The sequence below is a fragment of the Vigna angularis genome, chromosome 3 (assembly GCF_016808095.1).
Source record: "Vigna angularis cultivar LongXiaoDou No.4 chromosome 3, ASM1680809v1, whole genome shotgun sequence".
NCBI classification, from domain to species: domain Eukaryota; kingdom Viridiplantae; phylum Streptophyta; class Magnoliopsida; order Fabales; family Fabaceae; genus Vigna; species Vigna angularis.
This window is the reverse complement of record NC_068972.1, coordinates 38,333,123-38,351,761: the sequence shown is the minus strand read 5'-3', so window position 1 is coordinate 38,351,761 and position 18,639 is coordinate 38,333,123. Positions and strand designations below refer to the sequence as shown.

The window sequence follows — 18,639 nt, the reverse complement described above, 5'->3', positions numbered from 1 at the left end:
TATTCCAATTCAAATTCAGCTAACAGTTGCAACAAACTTTGAGTTTCTGATACCAACACTGTTTCTTCTCTTCTTCGTTATTACACACTCATTCTGATATTCTGCGTTTCATGTTCTTCTTCTGCCTCAAGGTTTCTTATATTTGAATCTTCTTCTTCAGGTGAGTTCTTCAGTTTCATTAACTCTGACCCATAATCAGTACTCTGTTTCCCTAATTCCTGTTTTTATGAGTTAACTTGTGATGATTAATTTATATTTGTAATTAGTAATTTGAGTTTATCTATAATTATAAATGTTTGTCTAAAATTATCTTCAGATAACTTACGTATAAAACTAGCCTTAAGGTAAGATATAATTATAAAAAAAGTATGATTCAAAGAAAAAAATTATGGAGTGGATTTTATTTACATAATTTTTTATATTTTTTTAAATTCTCGTTAAAATTAACTTAAGTACAAAATAAAAAATAATAATTTAAAAGAAGTTATATAAACAATTTTTTAACATATGGAAGTTAGTATTAACTCATAGAAAGTATTATTCTCCTAATTATCTCTGTGTTAAAACATATCTTACTGAAGAAAGATAAATCAGTATAATTACTGTGATGCCTTTGTATATAACATTTTTTTTATTATTATTAAACTTTCATACGTGTTTATATCTCTATGTAATATTGATTGAGTTGAGAGTGCTAATAATATTATAGTTTATTTTTATACATGATCAGTATAAAACCTTTTATGTTGTTAATAAATTAGAAATTATTATTAACATATTTTAATGTAATTTTTAGAAAATTAAATAAATTTATCAGGTAATTTTTTAAAATTAAATTAATATATTAATCTTTATGCAGTGAAAACCAAGTGACTAAACAAATATATTAATTCATTAAAAAAATATAAAAAGTGTTTCACTCATCGGCATGGTTTTCAATTTAACCTTGTTGGGTTTTCTGATCATTTTAAACTTTTTATTATTAGTTCTTAAAAAATAAAACATAACGGTGTTTGAAATTTTTGAAAAAAAAAAAAACAAAAAAAATAGTGTAAAATGTAATATTTTACCGACAAAATCATATTTAGATACCGTCACTTGAAACTACATGTAGCGGTCAAAGTTATTTATTAAGAGTACCTTCAATGAAAATCTCATTTTCGATTAGAATGGTTTATATTAGTTATTTATAAATAAAAATGTATATTTTAATGTGATTTCTACAAATTAATTATTTTATAAGTTAAATGAAAATATTAATATAAAAACTCTTTACACTTCATAAATAAATATTTTAATTTAAACAAATTAATATTAGATTTAAATTAAAGTAATTTTTGTTTATAAATATATTTTTTTAATTTTAAATAAATCAACGTAGGGCTTATATTAAAATAAATAAAATTAAACACTTAATTACATGGCATAAAATAAATAAAAATAGTAATCCGGACCATCTAATAACTATTTGTTTTATATTACTCATGCATCACCCTATTTCAATTATAATTAATATTCATATCACATCAATATAATATATATGGGGTAGTTCTTCCTCTCTCAAATTTACCCCTATATTTACTTTGAAACATCTAGAGCATTCAAGTATCAATTGTTGTTACCCTACTTTCTTAAGTTAATAATACTAATTTACTGCTTCTAAATGTTTGATATGGTGGTGTTGTTTCAATAGTTAAGTGTTCCAAACATGACAGTCACTCCTATGATCTCTATCAATGATGGGAACCTGGTGGTTCATGGCAAGATTATACTGAGTGGAGTGCCAGACAACATTGTCCTAACTCCAGGAACTGGGAAGGGCCTTGTGACAGGCGCATTTATTGGTGCCACTGCTTCCAACAGCAAAAGTCTGCATGTCTTTCCCATGGGTGTCTTAGAGTAAGTCCCTTTACCATTTACCACTTTATCACTTATTCTTATATACGATATGTTGTAGTGATTTGTAGTTGTGATCATGGACATGGGTGAGATAAATAAACTTGCTCTGTAAAATTTAGTTCTATTCTTGATGAATTAGCATTCTACCTAGTTTAATAAATTGCTTTATACAATATAGACCTGCTTGATGAATCAGTATGCTATCTACATTCCTAAACTTTAGTTGGTTTATACAATTTAAACTTGCTTGATGAAATAGCATGGTATCTAGTTTCCAAATCTTTAGGTGCTTTATACAATCTAAACTTGCTTGACCCTTGACGAATTAGCTTGCTATCTATCTTCTTTACTAAAGTTTAGCTGACTTGTGAATAGGGATCTTCGGTTCTTGAGTTGTTTCCGGTTTAAGTTATGGTGGATGACTCACAGAGTGGGAACCTGCGGGAGGGATGTCCCATTGGAGACTCAATTCATGCTTATAGAGAGCAAAGACAGTAAAGATTATCAAGAGAATTCTCCAACAGTTTACACTGTTCTGCTTCCTCTCCTGGAAGGCCAGTTCCGTGCTGTTCTACAAGGCAATGATAAAAACGAGATAGAGATTTGCCTTGAGAGTGGTGAGTTGCTTCTTGGCCATGAAAATTGATTTGGTGTTAGCTATGACAAACTCTGCTACTGGGTTGAAATTAAGCTCCCCCAAGTTTGTAGAGAAGCTGAGGTGGAGCTACCATATGTGAATATACTAATGGGATGAAGAAACCTCTCAATGGCTTCCTACCAATCAATTAAATCAATCAAATGGAGTTTATAGCTTTGGACAAAATGTATATGTAAGGAGGAGTCCCAAAGAACCGAAACGATATGTTTCCTTTTGGTGTATGGTTTGGTTTTGCAGGAGATCCTGCTGTTCAGACCAATCACGGCCTTCACTTGGTCTACATGCATGCTGGCACCAACCCCTTTGAAGTCATCAACCAAGCTGTCAAGTAAGGCAACTTTCCCGTCTTGTCTCTGTAATATGTTGTCTGTCTCTGAGTACCTTACACAATCAATGAAGCTCAAGTCACATAAATTGCATTGACTTGAATTTGTCATTCTTTTTGGTGAACAATGGAATTGGTTTGTTGTCTACTGAAATGTTACTGATTCCTTTTCTAATGTAACTGAAGGACTGTAGAAAAACATATGCAAACTTTCCGTCACCGTGAGAAGAAAAAAGTAAGAATCTCCTCTTAGCTGTATACAAAAGATTCAATTGTTTCTTACTTTTAGTTGGTCTTTTGCAGTTGCCATCTTTTCTTGACTGGTTTGGCTGGTGCACATGGGATGCTTTCTATACTGATGTCACAGCTGAAGGTGTTGAGGAAGGCCTCAAAAGGTAATTTAAGGGAAATAGTAGTGTGCTAGTTTGTTTATGTCGTGAAGAAGAGTCAAGTTTCCATGAAGAACAGTCAAGTTACCGGATTCTGAAACACTGAACTTTGTTTAATATTACTTCAGCCTATCAGAGGGAGGTACAAGTCCAAGGTTCCTCATCATTGATGATGGTTGGCAACAGATTGAAAGTAAACCAAAAAGTGATGATGATTGTCTTGTACAAGAAGGAGCTCAGTACGATTTACTAAGTTTTGATAGCTAATAACAGTTTTCCATTATCGTTTTAAAGCACTTGAATTTATATTTTGGAGAATTTTGATGGTGGCAGGTTTGCTACTAGGTTAACTGGTATTAAAGAAAATACTAAATTTCAAAAGAATGGACAGAGCAATGACACAATTTCTGGTTTGAAGCATGTTGTAGACGAAGCAAAGCGATGTCACAACGTGAAGTATGATCTTAGACCTTGAAACTGGAGTGCTTTTGGATATTTAAATTTTATGTAAGAGGAGAGTTATGAGATGTCGCTTACCAAATTTAAGTTTGTGAATTATGGACAGATATGTTTATGTTTGGCATGCTCTGGCTGGTTATTGGGGAGGAGTGAAGCCTGCAGCAAGTGGCATGGAACATTACGACACTTCCTTGGCATATCCAGTACAGTCTCCTGGTGTGCTAGGAAACCAACCAGACATTGTCATGGACAGCTTGTCTGTACATGGCTTGGGACTGGTGCACCCGAAGAAGGTTTTTAATTTCTACAACGAGCTTCATGCTTACTTAGCATCATGTGGAGTAGATGGAGTGAAGGTTGATGTGCAAAACATTATTGAGACCCTAGGGAGTGGACACGGTGGTAGGGTCACACTCACGCGCAGCTATATTCAGGCACTTGAGGCCTCTGTTGCTCAGAATTTTCGTGACAATGGATGCATTGCCTGTATGTGCCATAACACTGATGGCCTTTATAGTTCAAAGCAGACTGCTGTTGTGAGAGCATCTGATGACTTTTATCCCGGTGATCCTGCTTCCCACACAGTTCACATTTCATCTGTTGCATATAACACACTTTTTCTGGGAGAGTTTATGCAAGCTGACTGGGACATGTTTCATGTAAGTTGAAGTTATAGTAATTTAGTTAATGAATATGCATTTTTATATTTTACATTTCCTGGATCTTGACAAAAGAATTTTTATGTTAGAGTTTACATCCAGCAGCAGAGTACCATGCTGCAGCCCGTGCAGTTAGTGGAGGTCCAATTTATGTTAGGTACGTCACAGATATTGTCCTGCTTTAGGCCATACATGAAATTAGCACATTTGTGACGTGTAGATTTGTTGCTTTTATAGTGATAAGCCAGGAAGGCACAATTTTAATCTTCTCAAGAGACTGGTTCTGTATGATGGTTCAGTTCTCCGTGCTCAGTTACCAGGCAGGCCTACCGTTGACACACTCTTTCTTGATCCAGCAAGAGATGGAACAAGGTTCGTTTAATTTTCTACCAATGCACTTCTCATGCAATGTTTTTGGGACATTCTGATGGTTCATATGCCTAAGTTGTCATGTCCAGCTTGCTCAAGATATGGAACTTGAACAAATGCTCTGGCGTGGTTGGTGTGTTTAATTGCCAAGGTGCTGGGTGGTGCAAGGTACAAAAGAAAACCCGAATTCATTGTCCATCACCTGGGACTCTCACTGGCTCAGTTTGTGCCTCTGATGTTGACCTCATTGCTCAAGTAGCCGGTGCTGATTGGCATGGTGACACTGTTGTTTATACCTACAGATCAGGTAACTTAGTTTCACATATGAATTAAAAAGTTGTATTGTAAGTAAAAAAGGCTCCAATTCAACTTCATTGAAACTATCAATATGTTTCCATGTTTTAGGTGAGGTGATTCGGCTGCCAAAAGGTGCTTCGGTTCCTGTGACATTGAAAGTTCTGGAGTATGAACTTTTCCATTTTTGTCCAATCAAGGTGAGGCTTTATTAGTTTTTGGTTTTGTACGATTGGGCTATTACTGAAATTGCAGCATGATTTATACTAAGTGAAGTGGTGTTGTTGAACAGGAAATTGAGGCAAGTATTTCATTTGCACCTATAGGGTTATTGGATATGTTAAACGTTGGAGGTGCTGTGGAACATTTTGATGTCCATAAAGAATCTGAAGTCCCTAATGAAGATAAATCAGGAAAAGCAACTTTTATTGTGAAAGTGAGGGGAAATGGCAGATTTGGAGTTTATTCTTCTGAGTGTCCTGTGAAGTGTGTGGTAGCTGGCAATCAAACAGATTTCAACTATGACTCAGAGAATGGATTGACAACTTTTTACATCCCTGTGCCTGAAAGGGACATGCAGCTATGCCAGATAGAGATCCAGTTTTGAGTCTTAATTCTTATCCTTTTGTAGGACACACATTTTGCTTTAATAGCTTCACATGCAATGGTAGCAGAAAAGTTTATCTTTAAAGAAAATAACTTTTTATATTGTAACTGATTTTGACAAATGAATAAAATAATAATATTATCAGCTAAAAGTTAACCAGAATTATAAAATCTATAATTATATCATAAAATGTATGTATAATATAAGTAATAAGAAAATACATTGTCGGTATGATTTTGGCGGTTTTATAAATAACAAATATTTGATTGGTTTCATTGAAGCTGAATTTTAAGAAGTTATCGATTTTATTGGTTTGACAAGAACACATCTCGACAATGGTGTCATTTACAAATGTATAACACGGGATTGTCAAATTATGGAAGAAGTTTTCAAACAACTTCACCCATTCTGACCAGATTTTTAAGGTTCAAATACTAAGTTTCATTTTTTCAATCAAAAGAAGCAACAGTTTTCAACTGAACCATAAATCCCATTCCAGTAATTAGAACTAATTCCTATTTATCACAAAATTCTTTATCATTGGTAGAATAATTGATGCAATTCCTATTTAATTTTTACCTAAATAAATCATAGGAGGTCCTTCTTGAAGAAGTACAACTTCAATATCTATATTGGAAGTATTATACTTAATTTCACATCATTTGGTGAAATTGAGAAGTTGTAGGATTTGTGCATTAAGTGTTGATTAATTCTTGAAATGATTTTTCTTAAACCTTGTCCCAATTAAAAACTACAATAATATTTTTTAACTATTTTAGTTAAAGACGACAATTGTGTTAACACCTTTCACAAACGGTTATAGAAATTTTAAATAAACTTATGTTAAGTATTATAGAAATTAGCACAATTCATTCCAATGATACATTTTTTCTTGTTTACATTAATGTTTCTTTTTCAAGAATTTTAAGCAAATTCTTAATATGTTATAGAAGTTCATCCATAATCAAACTGTATATTAAAATATAATCAAAATAAACCACAACAAATCATTAAGCTTATAATGTACTTGAAACGTTAATTAAACTAATAGACATAACCAACTGTATAATATGCAAACAAGTCATCTATGTGTTTCTAATAGCACTATTGAAATAGGTGAGTGAGTTTAAGTCTTGAGTATCTTTTTATAATAAATTTTAGAAAAAAAAAGAAATTTATGTAAAATTAAATAAGTCTGCACTTAATTTTATAAAGTCCTTTTATAGTATTCCCTCTTTAAAATATTTAATAACTTATAAATAAGTTAATAATAATTCATAAATAAACTCTCTTTTTTTTTTGTAGAACTACTAGCTGAGAAATCTATCTATTCATACTAATAATATACCCTAACTAATTTTAGATGCCAAACAAATTTACATCCTTTTCATTATTTATTACCTCCAAACTCAAATATATAAACAATCAAATTACTATGTGCGGTGAACTTAAACAAAAACAGAAATATAAGTTTTATTTCTTTAATGGTATCATTTAATTGTATCAAATTCTAACAAGAAGTATTTAGAAAAAGAATATTTTAAAATTGCGATTGGTAAAATTAAATAGTATTAACTATTTTTCTTAATTGGTGTAAATGAATTCTATTCAGAAATTTCTACTCATCGCATTTTGTCTTCTTGTGTCTTAAAATAGTGAATACATGTACATCCAAATGCCCTTAATAAGTTTTGCCATCACTTTTACATTGTTTTTTAGTTTGAACTCTAAACTATATGTTTAAAAAAACCTAACCTAGTTAATTTTATTTTGTTTCATTTTATTTAATCTAAATAGAGAGTGTCTTTTAAAAGAAAGTGTTTTATTCGTAACTTAAAATAAAATAAAAAAGAAAGAGAGAATTTATTGGTTATTCATTAAGTTATAAAGTCATTAAGTCATACCAGTAAAATGGTGATTCTCACTTTTTTATAGAGTTGAATCATAATTAAATTTTGACTACATGGTATATTCGTTTTTATTTTTACAGTTAGAATTTTCAATTAGAGATTTAGGGTTAGAGAAATTAGTCTCACATATTGATGCTTTATTTTAGATTTTTTTTTAAATTGAAGCATTATTATTTTGATGTTCACTTATAATATATACTTATTTGTTTTTTAATTTGATTCTCTTATACTCACATTTCATTCTAATGTCAGAATTTATATTGAAATTATAACAAAATTAATCTTCGTTTAACTGTCCATAAAATATAAAAATAACATAAAAATATTAAAGAACGGTGGAGAAGACATGATTAGGTCTCTTGAAGGGTTTTTATACTTTTCTAATGTGTTTTCTAAGTCTCTTGAACTAGGTTTTGTTTTGAGCTTTTTTTATGTTGTTGTAACCTTATTTTTTATAATGTAATATTCTTTAATTATTTTGTAACTATATAATTTAATATTTTTAAGATGTATTTGATAGATATATAAATATATTTAGAAAGATCTTGTCATATTAAAAAATATTTGATAAATATTATCTTTTGATATTTACTGACATAATTAAATAAGATAATTATTTAAAAATATCAAATAAAATATATAAAAATATATTTTTCTAAATAATATTTTATCATAAAGATTTATCAATTATCAAAGCATAAAGTTCTTTTTTACAGAAAAAATAAAGAAAATCGCAAGGTTTAATTTTTGTTACTCGTTCCCTCCTCTTGCCTTAGATAAATATCTTCACTTTTTTATGTCTTGTCTTGCCTTTTTCATGACATGCTTAACTTAGATTTTTGTGGTTTTGATTATTTGTGATTCTTTGTTTTATCTTTAAGGTGTCATGAAACTTAATCAATTTATTTTCATAGTTCCATGAACTCAAACTAACTGTAGTTACATTAATAAATCTCAAAATATATACAAAGAACATTCACGCAATCCAAAAAGTTATTTTAACATATTTTTATATATCATGCTCAATAAATCCAATTAATACAAATCCTAATTAAAACAATATTTTAAAACACAAAATCAAACAGGAATCCAAGATTAAAAACTAAATGAAGACATAAATATACATTCACACTTGACAATCAAGACTACATGGGTGCATAACATTGTCTACTATAGAGATAAAGTCCATTGTCATCACAAAAGCATGCAAGGAGTTGCTACATAGGGTTGAAGAAATTATTGCAGGGTCTTAGTTTTGTGCAAAACAACTATCCATTAGTTGTGGAAAGTCAAAGTGTTATCCATCTTAGTAAGAATCAAACATTTTATTTTAGGTTCAAACATATTGATGTGAAGTCTCATTAGATACATGTTGTTTTGGATGCTAAGTTGTTGAGGTTGGATAAAGTCAAAACTAACGACAATGGTGTTGAAATGATAACTAAGGCAGAAGTTTAAAGTTTATTATGAGATTATCGGATTGGTAGTCACTCAACATAATTGTGAGGGGAAAAATATATTGGGTTGACATTCAACTGTGTCTAAAAAGTCCAACCTAGTTAAGTCTATTTTATGTCACTTAACCTAAGTGGAGACGAGCCTTAAGTAAAGAGAGAGTGTTTTGCAGCCTTTGAAAAAGAGAAAAATTATTGACATATTTATTAAGTCGTCTCAGTAATTTTTCCTTCTTTTTCTGTTAAATTGAGCTAAAATTTTGACAAAAGGTTAGTGACATATACTTCTTCATTTTGATCATTGGGGTTGTTAGTTGGAGAGATGTGGTTAGAGAAATCCATCTCACACCGTTACTCAATTTTATTTTATTTTTCTTTGTTCTTCAAATTTGGAAACATTATTGCTTTGACATATTGATGATACTTGTTTGTACTTTTTATTTGACTCTCTTGTAATTATATTTGATCTTAATGAAATTTAATTGACTAATTTATGTTTAGTCAAATTTTAATTTTCACATTGAAAAAAAAATTCAGTTAAAAATATTATCCTCCTTTTATGATTATTTCTACCATTTTCTATTTTAGTATTATTATCGTTTCCCATGACTTTTTATCAACATGAAAGAATAAAAAATTTATCATCTATTTTTGGACTTGCCCTAACTATATATATGTACGTCACCAAATCTCATTTTCAAACATGTTTACCTGATTTTGAACAATGTATATGATTTATATGATTTATTGTACAATAATGGAGCATATAATTATGATTATGTTGTGTCCATAAAATATTCAAAGTAAAATACAAAAAGAATACGTTACGATAGTATAAGATGAAGAGCACAAGTTCACAATAACTTAGTCAAACGTTAGAATTCGACATAAACTATATAACCTTTTATGTTTTCTAAGATTCACCTTCTCCTCCATACCTTCATCATCTTACAAGTCAAATTTGGAGTATATCTTTTCATTGCATATCTCTCACCAAAACTTGCCTTTTTTTTCCTTTATCATCCTCTATTATAATTCGGTAGCATCACCAAAATATGTTTGTGGAGGAAATTTTTTTAGAGAATACTTCATTTTTATAGAGAATTTGAAATTTTCTACGGAAAAAATAGTTTGTTTATAATTTTTTTAAAGAAAGAATTTGAAAATTAAAAAATCTAAGAAATAATTTGATTTTTAAATTAAAAAAATTCGTAAAAAGTAAGAATTTAACTTTTTTATTATATTTCTCTTCTCTTATATTTGTTTATTTTCTTCATACTCCTTGGTTTGTCATTAAAGTGTAACCTAATTAGTTTGAGATTAACAAGGCTTCTTCATAGTTATCTCTTTGTTCTTGCAAATCAGTGTTATTTTTCAATTAGCAATTATTTAATATTTTATTGATCAACGATGAAGGAAAACATTACCCACTAATATTTTTGAAACAAATATTACTTAATTGGTAATTGAAATATTCTATCTATATAACTAAAATTTAAATTTAATAAATTTAATTTACATTAAAAAACAAAATAAATTAATGTAAATTTATTATATTTTCGTTTCTTTAAAATTATAAAACTTTCTGCCAAAACATTTTATTAGTTATCCTAAATTTGCCTGGCATGGCATGTGTACGATGACATTTACTATAGCATGTGATGAAGCATTAGATATGTCAAAACACAGAAAATTAATTCAACTAAATTTTTGATAGTTTATCATGAACATATACGCATAAATAAAAACAAAAGAATAGAAATACCTGTGTACAAAATAAGTGTTATAGAATGAAACTTCAAAGTTAATGTTAATTAGAAAATTTGGAAACAATACCTATTCTTTAAAATCATGATGTAGATGATTTTTCAAATGAAGATGAAAAGGAAAAAGGTTTGATTAATATACAATCATAGTTTACAACAAAAGAAAAAGGTTTTGTTAATAATAATGTTGTTCCTAACCATCCTAATTATAATATTCGACACGCATAAGATGAACCAAACTTTCAGTCTGATGTCATCAGTGATTATTGCATGCAAAGGTATGGGAATGTCTATATACCCTCCTTCTAAGTATAAACAATGCATGAAAGAACTAATCTCACGAAACCCTATTACTTAAATATAATTAGTATAATCTTTTAGATAATTATCATAAAATTATAAATTATAATTTACCTTTCATGTTGGTTAATTTTTAGATGATAATGTAAAATTAATATACAACGTGAACTTGTATTTCTCTAGTAATTCATCGAAAAAAACAACTGCAATATTTTACTGTTCATCAACATGATAAAGTAAAAGATTTGTTCTTTTATAACTAGGAATATATAACTCCCATATATTTTTTAAAGTAAAAATTATATGATATTTTTAATTAACGGCTTAAATTATCCATAAGACAGCATCATTAGCTAGCTATATGGAGTATACGGTTAATCAACCCACTAATTATGATTAAAATATCATAAAAATAATGAATATCATGGGAATTAATGACTTGTACATATGTTCTCTAAAATAAAATGTGAAGGATATCTATTTAGAATTATGTCTACAGAAAGTTCATGATTTCTTCTACGCAAAGTGATTTTTGTTTTTTGCCCTTTCAATGAAAGTTTTAAAAGTTCTCCTATTAACTTCAAGGTCTGGGGATGCAGCAAGTTTTGGTAATGATTTTGCACTCACCTTTCCGAAAGTATAAATTAATTGACACATTAAATTATATTTTAATTTAATAAAAAAATTTTAAGTTCGTGTCCTAAATACGTTTAGTTACGTTTAATAGTTAATTTTTTTTATTTAACTATTTTATTTTGTTAGAATATGATATACACCAATAAAAAATTAATACCATCCAATTTATATTTAGTTTTAGTTTTTAACATCGTAAAAATGCAATATTGTACATCTTTAATATAATTTTATGTATTTTTAGTTTTTAAAAATTATGTTCAGTTCGAAAACCATTAAACCTTACGTTGATTGGTTTAATAACTAATTAAGTTTTAAAAACATTGGTTTAAAAGTGTTTTATCTTTGTCTTTTCTTTACATATTTTTTGTTTTGTTCTCCTCAGTTCAATAAGATAACATTAGGATCAATTACCGCATTTAGATACTGATTTCACTCTATTTTGTCTTTTAAAACGTATCTCAAATAATTAAAAAAAATTATTTAAATTATTTTTAATCTTAACTTTTAAGTGATATCAATCCATTATTACATTTTAAAATAAGCTTGTCACCTTGTAATAATCTCCTTAGTATTTAGTCTATAAGAAAATAAAAACTAAATACCATAAAAATGAGACTTATATTACAATCGGGCTTTTACCGCAATAATTAAGTACAATATAAATTAATATGTTAATATTTATCAAGTTCTCTTATTTGGTATTATCAAATTCTCATATTGTTGGAACCATAATAGAAGTTTAGAAAGAAAAAGGTTTAAACCCTTTCTTGGTTCTCAAGTTTGTATAGAAATCTCAGTCCGGTCCTCGTTTTTTCATCTGTCTCAATTGGATCATATTTTTTGTAAAAATGAACACATTGTACCATAACCGTTAAGTGGTGTGAGACGGCGTTAAATTGATATGAGCTGGAGCATAGAGAATGTGGTGATGTGTGTTGATGACTTACGTGGACTGTTTTGATTAAATAAATAGTACTGATGTGGCATAAGTACCATTTATTCAGTTTAGTTATATCAGAATTAGGGATTTGAAATGGGAATTGGGGATTTAATTTCGTTGTTGCGAGACGAAGCGGAGGACGAACAACAACTCCAATCTTGAAGAAGACGAAGAGAATCCAACCGATAGTTGACGCGACTAAGGTAAGATATTTCGTTTCGTCTTTGGTTTTCTTTTTGAACACATAACTGTGATTTTGGTTTTACGAACATGTGCGTCTTCGACAATTGGGTTTTCGTCTTCGTCTGTAACAATTTTTATAATGATTTGTGGTCCCCATTTTACATGTTGAATTGTTACATTGTAGTTTAGACATTGTGGTCCCGAATTTTGTTTGTTGAATTGTTTATCAACTGTAGTGGTCCCCTGTCTGTGAGTGTTTCGTTAGTGGGGATGTTACTTTGTTCCATGTCCCCCTGTCTGTGTCGGTGTGAGTGTTTAGTTAGTGAGTGAGTGTTTCCGTAGTGGTAGCACTGTAATATTCGAAACATTTGTTAACCCCCATAATGTACAGGTTATAAAAGCAACTTGTTCATATGGATGAGAAACGTATTAAGGTGGTGGTCCACCATTGTGGAAATTTTGTCAGTGATAATAATGGGAAGTTAAAATTTGAAGGAGAGAGAGCATAATGGTCTTGTGATCCAGACTTGGGGAGCTATTTTGGCATAGTAGCCTCAGTCAAAGAATTAGGTCATATGGACATCAAAGAATTATGGTACGGTTTAGGAGGTCAGTCTGTGGACCCAGATAGGTTAGAATTATTAACTGATGATAGGGGTGCCATGCACATGTTGAACATTGCTAGGTTAAATGATGAAGTTCATCTGTATGTGGTTCATAATATGATGGAACCAGAAATAATAGAAATGATTGATTGGGTTGGTGGTCAAGTTGATGATGAAGGTGATGTTGCAACACAAGTGGAGGAGGTTGAGGTTGTTGGTGATGGTCAACTTGGAACAGAAATGGTGGAGGGTGAGGGGATGCCCATGAGGGTGATGGTGAGGTCCATACTGAAGTTGGAACAGAAATGGAGGAGGGTGAGGGGGATGCCCATGATGGTGATGGTCAGGATCATACTGCAGTAGGAACAAAAATGGTTGACGGTCAGGGTGATGCCCATGAGGGTAAAGGTGATGGGTATGAGGGTGATGGTGAGGATCATAGTGATGTTGGTACAAAAATGGTTGAGGGTGAGGGTGATGCCCAAAAGAGTGATGGTCAGGATGTTGACGTCCATGAGGTTAAGGATGGTGAGGTCCATCATGTAGAGGAAGCTGAGGTACATGATGTAGATGATTTTGAGCTAGAGGATTTAGGAGAGGATGATGATGTAGAGGACAGTGAGGGTAATGATGTACATGAGGCAGAGACTGAGGACGAAGATGTAGATTGAGTGAAGGAAGTCTAATTGATGTCAACGTGCATTGTGACATTGGGACTTCTAAAGGAAATGTGGGAGAACAAGCTTCCAATGCATTACTTGAGTCTGAACGGTCAACAGATAATGAATTTATTCATGATGTTTGTGGGTTGTCTGACAATGAGTGGCTATCAGAGGAGTTGATTAGTGGATCAGATAGTGAGGACAATGATGGGTCGACTAAGATAAGGTTTCCCACTTTTAGTATGCCTAAAACTTTGGTGGGTTATAAATGGGAAGTAGGAACCTATTTTGTTGAGAAAAATGAATTCACAGATGCCATAAGGACTTATGCACTAAGTAATGGGAGAAGTTTAAAATTTATTAAGAATGACAAGAAAAGGATTTCTGTGAAGTGCTTGAGTGGAAGAGGATATTGTAAATGGTATGCGTATTGTTCCTTTAAGACTGATTTCAGTGCATGGCAACTGAGAAAAGTGTTTGATGTTCACAACTGTAGTAGAGATTTCAATGTAAAGTTGATGACTTCAAAGTGGTTGAGTGAAAGGATGGAGAAAACTGTGAGAGAAAATCCTACAATGAAGGTCATGGACATTAGGGACAAAGTTACTAGGAAATGGAATGTAGGAATTTCAAGAAATATGGCTTTTAGGGCAAGAGCAATGGCAAAAGATAAGGTTGAAGGATCATTCAAAGATCAATACAGAAGACTTCACGATTATGGTCATGAGCTGCTGAAAACAAATCCAGGTACAACAGTCCAAATTAAAGTTGATAACAGTAATGATGAGGTCATATTCCAAAGATTTTATGCATGCTTGAAGGCATGCAAGGATAACTTCATTTGTTGTAGACCTATTATTGGCTTGGATGGATGCTTTCTGAAAAGCAAGTATGGAGGGGAGTTACTAACAGCAGTGGGAAGAGATGGAAACGACCAAATGTTGCCCATAGCATATGCTATTGTTGAGGTAGAAAACAAAGACTCCTAGACTTGGTTCTTGGAGCACCTTATTGAGGATCTTGGTGGGGCAACTGTATGTGCAGGATGCACATTTATTTCAGACCAACAAAAGGTCAGTCAATGTTCAATATGTTGTACATATAACTGAATATCTTCATTAAACAAATGTTAATTAAAATATTTTGAATATGTTAGGGTCTTTTGCCAGCTATCCAAGATCTTCTACCTGGTGTAGAACAAAGATTTTGTGTTAGGCATTTATATTCAAACTTCAAAAAAAAATTTCCCGGAAAAAACCTTAAACGTCTCATGTGGCGGGCAGCAACAGCCACACACCCACAACAATGGAAGGCTGAAATGAGGAATATTAAAGACATCAATTTAGACGTATTTAAATATTTGCTTGCCATCCCACCTAGGTATGTATTATGTCTTATAATTATTAAGTCTTATAATTATTTACATATTGGCTTGCCATGATGGATACTTGACTAGTTATATTCACTTATCCCAGGTTTTGGTCAAGATCTAGATTTACCTCTAGATCACAATGTGACACTCTTGTGAACAACATGTGTGAGGGCTTTAATAGTGTGCTAGTTGATAGTAGGTCTAAGCCTATTATTAGCATGTTAGAAGACATAAGGGTTTACATAATGAAGAGATGGGCTGCCAACAGGACAAAGATCACATCATATCAAGGTTCAATCTGCCCCAAGGTTTTTAACAGATTTCAGAAGGAGTCCTGGTTAACTAGATATTGGTTACCAAGGTAACTTTTATGATGTTTCCATTCATGTTAACTTTGTTTCCATTTATAGTGATCCATCTAATTGTGTTTTGAACTGTGTATTACATCCAGGTGGTCAAGAGAAAAATTATTTGAAGTGAAACATCTTTCACAATTTGGTGAGCAATTTGTTGTGAATGTTGACAACATGGACTGCACATGTAGAAAATGGGCAATTACTGACATTCCGTGTACTCATGCCATCACTGCAATGAAATTTTTGAATATAAATGCAAAAGAATACATTGGGAACTGGTTTAGGAAGTCTACTTATGAAGAGACTTACAACACAATAATTAACCCTATCAATGGACAACATGTCTGGGATGTTACACCCTATTAAGATATATTACCACCAAAGAAGAGGACAATGCCAGGAAGGCCCAAGAAGAAATGAAGACTAGAGGATTGGGAGTTGAAGAAGAATAACAATGAATTAAGAAAGGGTGGGCAGAGGAAAAGATGTGCCATCTGCAAAGAACTTGGACACAACAGAAAAGGTTGTCCACAAAGACCTCCAACAGTAAAGGTTCCTACTGCCCAATCTGTCCAAGTGACCCAACCTCCAGCAACAGATTTTCCTATTACTCACCAAACAACTATGCCTTTATCTGATGAATGATGTGATCAATGATCTAATGTACTGAACTTATTTATATTTTGTAGCAAATGTTTGCTCTATCATTTTGAACAGAGTCTGTTATGATGTATTGTTATGATGTATTTTGGATATGTAAGACAATGTTTTTATCATTTTGAACAGCTTCTGTTATGATGTAAGACAATGTTTGTGGTTATGAGAAAGTGATTATTGCCTAATTTCCTTATCACTCATCAACTTTATTGGTCATTGCTTTATGATGTTTCTCATTATTCCACTTAGTCATGATTTTGCTTTATGATTATTCCACTTAAAGTAACAATATAATTAAATGAAATTAAATGACACATTATCACTGTAATAACTCACCTTCATTAATAAAACACACATTACATATAAGCCAAGTTTGAAGTCTGATCACAGATGACACAGCATCAACCAACTTTCACCAACATTGCTAATACAATTACATTCAAAACAAATATGACAAAGATCATGCCCATTAACAATTTCAACCACTTATCCAACTTAACTAAACTTTTCTCTATAAAACTCAGTCTGATCTTTTCACCATATGTTTCTTCCATTTGCAACACACTGTCTTCCATGCTCCACACACCCACTTCTTCATTTCTTACACTACCAGTCCTTTCTTCTACATTCAACCCATTTCCTTCGTCAATGCACCACTTGAAGAGGTTGCGACCAACCAATTCTCCACTCCCACCCTGTTCAACAACAACACACACTCCTTCGTCAAAACCCAAATAAATAGACATAGATTTATGGTTATATCAAACTCACCTTGAAGTTAGGGCAACCCTAGAATTTTTTCCCCTCTTTTTTAGGGGTTCTCGCAATACGAAACACTACATTCTGACCACAGAGGCATGTTGGTTTTGCATCCAATCTCCTAACACTGCCACTACTGTGTTGCATGGCCGAACCCAAACATTTGCAAGAGGAAGATGAACGAGACATCCTTACCACCACCTCAACACCACAATGCTTGCCCAAGACGTAAGACAGCAGGTGTGCTTCGCCAAGACAAAACACGAAAGACGTTCCTCCTCTCCTTCCCCAACACGAAAATATACTTTGGATGAGAGGGGATGCCCTTAAATGTTAGGGCTTCGTAGGCTACCTGGATAAAACACAAGACACATTCAATTTTAGTGCACAATGCCACGTTGCTAAATGAAAAAATCCAGCTCATATCAATTTAACACCGTCTCACACCACTTAACGGTTATGGTACAATGTGTTCATTTTTACAAAAAATATGATCCAATTGAGACAGATGAAAAAACGAGGACCGAACTAAGATTTCTATACAAACTTGAGGACCAAGGGAGGGTTTAAACCAAAGAAAAAATATAAAATTGGGGTTTATTTAAAAGATATATAATATTAACTTTTATTTATAATATAAATATGTATTTTTTAAAACAATAACAGAATATATAATAGAAAATAATAATTAAATAGAAAAAATAAGTATCTTTCTTAAAACTAAAATTTACATATATGAATTATCAATTTTACAAGTTAATAAAAAATTTCATAAATTTATAATGAAAATAATATCTATTTAATTTTATTTTTTTGAAAAATTATATTATTTGGGTCATAAAACTCTACCCAATCAAATAAATTATACCACTTAATACTATGGGTTTTAGTAAATAATAATCAACAATTATTTAGAGGACCTTTCTATAAAAAAAGTTAAACAATGATATATTTTGAATAATCTTTCCAACAAAAATATAAAAAAATATTGGTTGATGTATCACAATGTTCAACTTGTGACTCGTGTAAGTTTTATCCTGTTAACAAAGATTAAATAACATTTAATTGTTACGTCAATGTAATGAAAAAAGTTAATAAATTCATTTGATGGTAAATTTAACTATATGTAGCTTTTAAAATGACAATGGCAAAGCAAAACAAATATTAAAAAAAATGGTACTAAAATATTTTATCCAATGAAAATAAATATTCTATCGACAATAAAATGTGAAAATAAAAAAAAGTTGTCAAAATTAAAAAACAAATAACTTTTAAATATATAAATTCCCCATCACATGTTTTAAATATATAAATTATCTATATAATAATAGTTATTATTTTAATAAATAAAATAATTCTTTTAAGGTTGAGTTGGTTAGA

The 18,639-nt window shown here is 31.1% G+C and overlaps 3 protein-coding genes across 4 annotated transcripts; all 3 read left to right on the top strand.

Annotated features, from left to right (window-relative positions):
• LOC108325403 (probable galactinol--sucrose galactosyltransferase 2) lies at positions 1 to 5,810 on the top strand. Of its 2 annotated transcripts, none has more exons than XM_017558471.2 (14): positions 1 to 160; positions 1,694 to 1,899; positions 2,275 to 2,516; positions 2,795 to 2,885; positions 3,069 to 3,117; positions 3,186 to 3,277; positions 3,400 to 3,510; positions 3,605 to 3,727; positions 3,837 to 4,389; positions 4,479 to 4,546; positions 4,627 to 4,761; positions 4,848 to 5,065; positions 5,164 to 5,252; positions 5,345 to 5,810. In XM_017558471.2, the coding sequence occupies exons 2-14, from the start codon at positions 1,709 to 1,711 to the stop codon at positions 5,657 to 5,659; spliced, it is 2,277 nt and encodes a 758-aa protein (XP_017413960.1). In that variant the 5' UTR covers positions 1 to 160; positions 1,694 to 1,708; the 3' UTR covers positions 5,660 to 5,810. The 2 variants fall into 2 exon arrangements, with proteins under 2 accessions (XP_017413960.1, XP_052731411.1); XM_052875451.1 differs by having other exon boundaries at positions 5 to 160; positions 1,716 to 1,899.
• Positions 5,811 to 13,824: 8,014 nt separating this feature from the next.
• LOC108324433 (uncharacterized) lies at positions 13,825 to 15,104 on the top strand. Its single transcript, XM_017557380.1, has 2 exons — positions 13,825 to 14,077; positions 14,179 to 15,104. Exons 1-2 carry the CDS (start codon positions 13,825 to 13,827, stop codon positions 15,102 to 15,104), a joined length of 1,179 nt encoding a protein of 392 aa, XP_017412869.1.
• A 281-nt stretch (positions 15,105 to 15,385) lies between these two features.
• On the top strand, positions 15,386 to 16,209 carry LOC128195878 (uncharacterized). Its single transcript, XM_052874581.1, has 3 exons — positions 15,386 to 15,495; positions 15,591 to 15,848; positions 15,939 to 16,209. The coding sequence occupies exons 1-3, from the start codon at positions 15,386 to 15,388 to the stop codon at positions 16,207 to 16,209; spliced, it is 639 nt and encodes a 212-aa protein (XP_052730541.1).
• Positions 16,210 to 18,639: the final 2,430 nt, after the last annotated feature.

Bases quoted from the DNA above. Each gene is read 5' to 3' on its own strand.
- LOC128195878 (XM_052874581.1), top strand. From the start codon at position 15,386: ATGTGGCGGGCAGCAACAGCCACACACCCACAACAATGGAAGGCTGAA. The intron at 15,496-15,590 runs GTATGTATTATG...CACTTATCCCAG, and splicing joins TTGCTTGCCATCCCACCTAG to GTTTTGGTCAAGATCTAGAT. The intron at 15,849-15,938 runs GTAACTTTTATG...TATTACATCCAG, and splicing joins ACTAGATATTGGTTACCAAG to GTGGTCAAGAGAAAAATTAT.
- LOC108324433 (XM_017557380.1), top strand. From the start codon at position 13,825: ATGGTTGACGGTCAGGGTGATGCCCATGAGGGTAAAGGTGATGGGTAT. The intron at 14,078-14,178 runs GTAATGATGTAC...GGACTTCTAAAG, and splicing joins TGATGTAGAGGACAGTGAGG to GAAATGTGGGAGAACAAGCT.
- LOC108325403 (XM_017558471.2), top strand. From the start codon at position 1,709: ATGACAGTCACTCCTATGATCTCTATCAATGATGGGAACCTGGTGGTT. The intron at 1,900-2,274 runs GTAAGTCCCTTT...ACTTGTGAATAG, and splicing joins TTTCCCATGGGTGTCTTAGA to GGATCTTCGGTTCTTGAGTT. The intron at 3,728-3,836 runs GTATGATCTTAG...AATTATGGACAG, and splicing joins AAGCGATGTCACAACGTGAA to ATATGTTTATGTTTGGCATG.